We start from the raw sequence: 9,109 nt of genomic DNA, 5'->3' as shown, positions 1-9,109 counted from the left end.
CCCTTTTTATTTCTTTAGTTTTGTTTACTTTTATGTCCTTGCTGCCATATGGATGCATTTTGCTGGTTCTGTTGGGCACGTTCGACTTCTTTGATATTATATGTTTTCTTTCATTCTTTGATATTATATAATTTTATGTCTTGCTATTGCATAATTTCATGGTGAGAATAAGTTCTTCATAACCAATATACTAAACCGTGATGGTTGCGAGAAATCAGCTTTCTTATTTTTTGTGAAGGGAAAGTTCTGTGACATCAACAGTAGCCTTTAAAAACTGTACTTTTATCACAGAAGTTTTTCAGTTTTACAGACAACTGCTTTATTCTAAACGAATCCTGGTTATGTGCAAATCATTTCCATGTTGAAATGGTTAATTGATCAATTTAATACTAAGTTTTAGACCTCACCTTAAAATTGTTTATTGATTTATTGTCTATTTTTTCATTTATGTGTTGCTTCAACAGAACTCACAAGTAAGGTTATGTTGGTTTGGTGGTAGTTGGGAAAGCTAATTGAGACTTGGAGAAAAAAGTTCAAAAGCTGTTGTGGCTGAAGCTTTATTATGATATTGTTTGCATAGCTTGTCGTGTACATGTTGCTTGAAATTTCGAATAATTTATTACATGTTTTGTTTCCCTGCTGATTGTGATGCTTTGATATAAATGACTAAAATATCCACAGTTCAAAATTTCATAAGCATACAATAACAACAACAAAGCCTTAATCCCACTATGTGGGGTCGGCTACATAAATCAGTTTTCTCCATTGCGTCCTATTTAGTATCATACTTTCATTTAGTTCTAATAAATTAAGACCATTTTTTTATACAATAAGCCCGAGTTTTCCTAGGTCTACCTCTACCTTTCTTAAAATAAGTCGAATCTAAAACATCTACTCTTCTAATCGGATCATCAGATGGTCGACGCCTAGTGTGACCAAACTATCTAAGACGACTTTCTCTAATTTTATCCTTCACCGGAGCTACACCAACTCTATCACGGATATATTCATTTCGCATTTTGTCTCTAAGTTTAAAGCCACTCATATCAAAATTTCATAAGCATAAAATAATTAAATCACTCAAAGTGAATGTGCATGAACAAACATTCCTACCAAAAAAATTAACAACACAAATTACGACTCGATTTGAAGCTGGAGCATGGTTATATGTGTCTGGTCTCAAATACTTATCTATATACCAGCTTAAACTGTATAACTTGGAACTTCCCAACCTTGAAGATGCCAAAAACTTCAAACAACCTATAATTGAACTCTGTCAAGCAATCTAAGAGATAACTCTAACTCAGCCCTCCATGCTTAGTTATTGAACATGTTCATATGATTCATGAAGTTACCCATCCATCAAGGCTATTTATGATTATGATATGATTTGTATCAAAATAAATGCAGGCTGATCTCTTGGGGCGTCCGGTTGTGAGGCCTCTAGATCCAGAGATAAGTGCCCTTGGTGCAGCATATGCAGCTGGCTTAGCCGTTGGAGTTTGGACTGAAGAGCAAATCTTCTCAGGCAGAAATGGTGAGGAAATTATCAATTTCTTGCCCAAATTAGACGAAGAGCAACGCGAGAAGAAGTTGGAAGCTTGGCATGAGGCTGTCCAAAAAACTTTTAATCTGGCTCATCTTAACTTTTAACACTGCTAAATCCCTCTGTCTCTTTGTATGTGTTCTAAAATAAATAAGAACTCTGTTGCATCATAGAGAGATTAACATAATTGTTTTTCTTGTGTTGGTATATATATGAAAATGTGATATTTGTTTGGTCTTCACTGATCTTTAGCTGGATTCTGTTCACCTTCAATTACTGTGATAATTGCATTATAGGGTGAGCTTTATTTTTTATGAGTATGAATCATGTATGACCTTCTAAGTTGTTTGTTTGCATCACCAACATGTTACATTGATGCAACTATTTTCTTATTTATGAAAACCAAATCTATAACCATTTGAATTTTATTTTCAATGAAGTTAAAGTTAAAATTGTATCCATTGGTCAACTAAAATGATCACCCATTGGTCAACTAATATTTCAAATGTTATCTCATAATTTTCAAAAATATATTTCAATTTTTTAGAATTATTTATTTCAATAAATATAAAATTACAAAGAAAATTTATTTAAGTAACTAAAATATCTTTTCTACTCATGAGAAAATCACAGAGTTCACATGGCCAAGAAGTTCAATCAGATATGATTTCATTTTATTTTGATTTTTTTATTTTGAATTTTATGAATTATCGTTGCTTTAATGGTTTAGAAATTATTTAAAATTTATTTGATGTTAATATATTCTGATTTTATTTCATTAACTATTCTTAGTTTCCTGAATCCAACACATTTTATTTTATATTTTGATCATTTTCTTTAATTTCCTATGTTTTTTTGAAGTTCTTTATTATTTTATATTTTCTTTAATTTCATATGACTCTTGTAAACATCAATGCTCTTCATTATTGTCAAGATTAACGCTCAACTTCTTATGGGCGTGCCTTTCAGGAGTATGATTAGAAACTTTGTGCGTCACTTGCTCTCAAAGAGTCTTTTGAGTGATGATTATATCCATTATTAGTTTCCATGGAGCATATCTCTTAGGGTGCGCCTTTTAGGAGTATTATAAAATGTAATAATTCATAGCATGTAATAGCATAATAAATAGTCACATGTGTCAACAATGTATATTTGTGAATTTGAGTGTTAATGGCATGCATTAGTTGTACGAATGTGTAGAACTAGCAATGTCTAAGAGATTAGCTTCTTGGCCTAGTTGTGGATGAACTCCAGATGAGGAGGGGAGGTTGGAGGAGCATTCTCTAATTAGCATCTCTGATTGGTATTTATTTATTGGGTCAAAAAAAAATATCTATGTGCACTAAAACTTGTTCTCAATCTTCATGTATAAACTAAAGAATCTCATTTTCCTCTATTTTATGCATGCGGCCTTCAAGGGACAAAAAAGAGACACGTTCACCAATAAGATGATGTATGTCATGAGAACAAAGTAGAGGCTTGGCGTCCTTGAATTTTAGATTATTTCCTATAATGGTGAGCATTGGAATAGGATATTGTATTGTTGGAGCATTACACTTATTAGTCATTTTATTCATACTTCTACAAATGTAAGATTTTTTTTTCTTATAGACCGCGCCAAATTGCTGCGTATTAGAAATTTCTCAGCAGTAGAGAAATCTTATGTCTTAATTCAATATAATTTTACTCCACACACAGATAGAGATATAAGAGAACTATATTTTTTATGAGAAAAAAACTTGGAAAAGAAAACCACATGATCTTAAAATTAAATGATTTCAGGCTCATTGGATTTCTCTCGTCGAGACACTCAATTTGACTATAAAAATGAAATAAGTTTAGAAATTATTTAGCCTTCTGATTGATTATTTGATAACATTGTATGTGTTTGGTCGGGACTTAATTAGCCTTAGATATGATTACTTTTAGTGTTATTGGGCCGTATTCTCGAGACAATCAGTGTAATTATAAACTTCTTGAAATAGGATCTTGGATAATTTGAATTTGATATGCTTCTTGCTCAAAATACATGTAGATTCACCCCTATAGATAATTATTTTATGACAAACTAATAGTTATATTTTTTATGTAATATTAAATATTTAAATGTTATATATATATATATATATAATATCGACTGTCAGATATATAAATAAATAGTGAATTGTGTTGCATGCATGTAAATGCCTCAATTTACTGCAAGAGAATAAGCTCTTAATTTTGGGTTATTTATAGATGCATACATTAAAAGTTATATGCTTAACAAACCTCTTTTAAGTAAATATCTTACATGTGATAATTTTGTACATTCCAATCAAAGTCCTCATAAAAAAATATCATATACTAAAATAAAATAAAATGTACAGACTTGCCACATAATTCTCATGTATTTACATATCAAATATATAATGTTTGATACTTACATTAATAACCCTATGTTGCCATAAACTTATGTATATATTTCACTTTTAAAATTTAATAATAATAACATTTTTTATGTGATTTAAAATTTGTATTTTATTTACTCAAATATAAAAATAAAAAAAAATCATAAAAAATGTAAAAAATATATAAATATATATATAAATTTCAAAATTAAATAGATAAATAATTAAGAATTATGTGAAATGTATGTAAGCGCAGCTAAAATAGAACACATTTACTTATATTCTAACAAGTCACATGCATGCATCACCCAACAGTACTATAAATTCATCAAGATAAACTTGAAAAAAGGGCAAAAACTACCCAAAAAATAAAAAAAAAAAGAGTCAGATAATGAAAGCAAAGTCAGATAGATAATAAAAGGATCTCCCAAAATGCCAATCTCTTTTCTTAATCTAAGGAAATACCCAAAAAAAAAATAAAAAACTTAATTTAAAATCAACCACAATGACACAATCCTTGCACATTGGGAAAACCAATGACAATGAAAACATTTAACATGAACAACAGATCACTTCCTCCTCTTAGGAGGTGGTTGGTCTTCTTCATCCTCTTCATCCTCGTCCTCATCTTCCCCATCCTCATCATCATCCTCATCATCATCCTCCTCCTCCTCATCATCATCATCATCATCGCTTCCACCTCCAGCACCTCCACCATTTGCCTCAAGCTCATCCTCTTCATCATCCTCTTCGTTCCCTTCATCCCCCGAGTAATCTTCTTCGCCTTTATCATCATCTTGCTCGCCTCCATCATCATCATCATCCTCATCCTCCTCATCATCATCCTCGTCAGAGCCGCCATCATCCTTGTTCTCGGGCATGGATTCACCTCTGGTCATCCTTAGAGATGATAGAAGAAACCTACAAAGCAGAGAAACAGAATAAAAGTATCAGACGAGCATAGGAACGTTGATTTACCTCTCAACAATATAATTTGGCATCGGAAAAGCTTACTGTTTAATTATCTCACAGTTTTCAGTTAAAAAATCTGTTCCACTAGGTGCAGATCCAATCTGCATCAAGAAAAAAACTAAGCTTATTGATAAAGTTTAGAATAATTAACAACATAATTCAATTGAAATACATGCAACATTATGTAATTGAGAGGAAAAAGGTGTTGCTAAACAAAGCTGAACAAAACCAAACCAAACCAAAAAAAAAAAGAAGCAAAACTAGACAGACGCAATGGACAATAAAATAGTAGGTTTCAACAATCATGAAAACAATATAAAAAATAAAATATTCACCCATTTACTCATTTAGAGATCAATGACTCCAAGAAATAGTTCTACAGTAAATAATTTTCTTGCAGGCTCGCAATCCCCTCTCTCCACTTTATTTCATTAACATTTTACTAATGGATTCCCTGTTCATGTTTATGGTTAAGATGAACAAGCTATTAAACCTTCATTTTGCTGTGCAAAACAAGTCCTCGCTACACCCACAGAGGCCATTGAGCTTCTCCGCAATTACTTAATGTGAAACCATGGTGTAGTTGTTCAAGCAATATATCACAATTCATATTAAATCAAAAGTGTGAAATGTAGAATTCTTAGAACCAATAACAAAAGAAATCCCTAGTAAAGATCATAATATCAGTTAGCTCAAATGACAATAACTACATACGATTAATGTATTTCTTTAAATGTTGCGCTATCTATATTTATAAATAGGGAAAAATAAAGCCTGCAAGGCATTACATTACCATCTATTTACTTCACCAATCGATTTCGGGAAATGAAAAACAATGATAACAGTTTATAATTACAAAATGCTGCTCAATTTACAAGAGAGCAAGATCTCAGCGCTTCATTTTATATGAGAACTTTTAATGTTATAGGTTTTTTTCAAGTTGCTTAGGTCTTTTGGAGGCGGCAATATTTTTTAAGAAAATCAAGGAAAATCGTTTCCTCCATGAAGTTGGTTTGGTTATCTAATCATATATTTATTTTTACTTTTCTAACGATGTGTTTGGGGCACGCAATAAGGTGTCTGTTTCATCACACCATGGTTTTTCCTATTTAGCAAAACTGCATTTTGCCTGCGTTTTCAAAAAGCTATATTTTGCCCCGGTGGCTGCTAGAAACCTGTTGTCTGACTTTTTAAGAAAAAAGATTTGTAATAACCACCACAGGTTTTTGAACAGCAGCTTCTTATGCAGCAACTTCACAACTTCTTCAAACAGTTGCAGCCCCCCCAAACATATCCTAAGTTGATGATTTTCTTGCAAGTGGCATTTTAGTAGTTCTTTCTCCTTCAATAACCATTATTCCTTTTCTTTAAATCTACCTCCAATATTGTACATTTTTTAAAAGCATGAAAAATATTTTTTGGTTCAATTCTTTATGATTTCTATCATGTGCTCGCAAAAGTAATTGAAATCATTAAAAAAGAGGTTTCACATAAGTTTAGAAAGCTCAGCTTGCATTCATTTTATTTTTTTAACTAGTTATGTAGTTTATCAATTCCATTAATCTGGATTTTATATGCCTTGTAACGCTTAAAGTTCCATGCAAGTTGAACACCCTTATGTTCTCTGTTGTTATGTCAATTTGGTTTTCAAAACATGTTTTCTAGAATATTATTTCAATGTAAAAATTTCATCATAATTTTAAATTTGTACTTTCATAAAAAACTACCGGCTATGGGCCACAAGCCAGCCATACATCACTAGTAAAAAAATCCTTAAGACATAAAGTACATTCGCCATTAACAGAAGCCAGCCTTCATATCTACATGGATAGAAAAGCTAAAGGACCTATCAAGGGATTGCAAAACCAAAAAACCAAGCTGAACATAGTAGGAAAATTAATGTAGCAAACAAAGTAATTACCCAAAAATATAAATAACTAATTGCATTTAATTTTACATTTTTTGCTTTAGTTTTTTTTTTTTTTCTGTTTTGAAATTCTTATAAGTGACATGTGAAGAAATCAAAGACAAAGTTCTGGAGCAATCCAATAGAAGAGTTGTTATTTACATAAACAGCAGCTCAAAAAGAATGAGCTTGCTTAACTTCTCTTTCACGGACTAAAAATTATATAAAAATATATATTTTACCTAAACAATTATTTAAAAAAAAGGATTTTAGACAATTCACCCCAATCTTCATCATTCCAATAATTAACATTATCACATTTCAATTAAGAGGCTCGGTTTGAAAACAAAAACAACTGCTTTTCAATCTGGCATTCATAGAATTGAATGCCCCCAATGTTTATCTAAAACAGCACAACACTACAAAGTTGCCCAGTATGATCATAGGTTAGAAAGTAACTCGAGCTTTAGATATGCCTTAAACTTAAGCAAGTACATTTCAGAATACCTAATAACAAAAAAAATTCTATTATATAAATACTACTAGGTTAAAAATTAAACAAATTTTTATGTGTTTAATAACATTTATAGACAGCTTTCGAAGTAATTAAGTAATTTCATGTTCTGAATGAAAAATAATCATGATACACAATCCATTACATGGAGAATTACAAATGAGTACAAAACTTTCTGATATCCTACATTGAGAACAATTGGATTTTAAAAAATATACATATAAGGAATAAAATAGGAAAATTTTAAGCAAGTTTAAACATATTTAATAGAAAAGGCAGAAACATAACAAAATCAAAGAGAACACATGCTACTATCTTAAAATCTATTCATGAGATGAACACTAAAAATATGTACAATTAAGACAATCTTAAATTAGTTTGAAGTACTCAAGTGGCAAACCATGATTTCCAGATGTTCTATTACAAGAACAAGGCAATAAACCTTGTCTAGTTACAGGAATCCATAGCACGCCATTCAGTGTCAAAGTAGCCAGATTTCTAATTTTCTAATTGGAAAGTGGTTAATAGCTTGTCATAGATGTTTTAACCAGTACTAAAATGTAAAATCTGCAGCTGCTTTACTGCAGCGAGCCAAATGTATACGCACATTCATCATGAGCTTTAGTATAAAATGCATTTTCAATGCCCCTTCAACAATAAAATGGTCAAAAAACTGACTTGAGACAATTTTGCACCCCAAGAAGCAGTAAACTACAGGCTATACCAGATTTACAGCTTGAAATAAGGGAGAATACAATCAGTTTTCCATAACCCAACTATCCAAGAATCCAACCAATAGTTCCCAAGGTTTTTGCACTATATTAAAAATGAGCACCAATGTTGCTACAGTTATGTGAAATTAAACGCATTAGGGGAAAAAAATCCGTAACTGGTAAACAAGATAGGCAGGAGAAGTGGAACCTCAAAGTAAAAACATTAGAATTTTTTTTTTTCCAACCCAAACATATGGTAGGATTCAAGCCTACAAAAGTGAAGATACAACATATGAGAAGTCAAATGGGCAATCTTTTGATCCATAACTAAAATGAAGAAAAGGAAGTCATAAAAATGTATAAGAAAATATCAAAATATGTAAATCTTACACCCTAAATACAAGCCCTATCATCTATTAATAGAAAGTTAAACCATACATTTTAGAAGGCAATGATACATCCATCAGGTCCACAATCAAAACCAGTAAAGAAAAAGAAACATTAAATTTCTCACGTCGCATTCATATTGATCTTTATATTTTCGTAAGTTAGTTAACGCTACCATAAACAGGGAATCCTAGAATTCATTGACAACCAAAAAAAAAAAAAGAGACAACTTGCAGAGAGAAACTTATTTAAACACAAAAACTATGCATCTAACCTCGATTTATCAAAAGATTACAACTTTAATCTAACTTCAAAACAGTGCGCAAATTCTCCAAACAACCAGAGAAAAAAGAAAGACAGAAACTGATACCACGCATAGAAGCCAAAAAAGAGACTTCCCAGCATCCAAAATCACTTCCAGCGCAGCAGATTCCATCAGACGCATCAAAACTAAATCAAGAGCAGCTCTGTTGCTCTCGTGGCTGCAGACGGTTTCCATTTCTGGAAGCTATGGAGAGAGAGAAAGAAAAAGGGAAAACTAGAGAAGAAGAAGAAGAAGAAGAGAAGGAAACCCTAAATTACGGTCACCCAACAAATCGAATGCCCAAACAAACGGGATCTGTCGGAACGACTCGGGAGGGTTTTACGGGAAATGTTAGGGTTTTGAAAGAATGGGATCTTCTC

At 31.7% G+C, this 9,109-nt stretch overlaps 1 protein-coding gene across 1 annotated transcript; it reads right to left on the bottom strand.

Annotated features, from left to right (window-relative positions):
- Positions 1 to 4,386: 4,386 nt before the first annotated feature.
- LOC110018901 (glutamic acid-rich protein-like) lies at positions 4,387 to 9,109 on the bottom strand. Its single transcript, XM_020716381.1, has 3 exons — positions 8,796 to 9,109; positions 4,948 to 5,006; positions 4,387 to 4,854 (listed from the first exon to the last, which is right to left on the bottom strand). Exons 1-3 carry the CDS (start codon positions 8,922 to 8,924, stop codon positions 4,503 to 4,505), a joined length of 540 nt encoding a protein of 179 aa, XP_020572040.1. The 5' UTR covers positions 8,925 to 9,109; the 3' UTR covers positions 4,387 to 4,502.

The sequence above is a fragment of the Phalaenopsis equestris genome, unplaced genomic scaffold, assembly GCF_001263595.1.
Source record: "Phalaenopsis equestris unplaced genomic scaffold, ASM126359v1 Scaffold000002, whole genome shotgun sequence".
Classification (NCBI taxonomy): Eukaryota; Viridiplantae; Streptophyta; class Magnoliopsida; order Asparagales; family Orchidaceae; genus Phalaenopsis; species Phalaenopsis equestris.
Note: the sequence above shows the minus strand (reverse complement) of the source record. Positions and strands in the feature narration are given on the sequence as shown.

Bases quoted from the DNA above. Each gene is read 5' to 3' on its own strand.
- LOC110018901 (XM_020716381.1), bottom strand. From the start codon at position 8,924: ATGGAAACCGTCTGCAGCCACGAGAGCAACAGAGCTGCTCTTGATTTA. The intron at 5,007-8,795 runs GTATCAGTTTCT...TTCTTGATGCAG, and splicing joins TTTTTTGGCTTCTATGCGTG to ATTGGATCTGCACCTAGTGG. The intron at 4,855-4,947 runs GTAAGCTTTTCC...TCTGCTTTGTAG, and splicing joins AACTGTGAGATAATTAAACA to GTTTCTTCTATCATCTCTAA.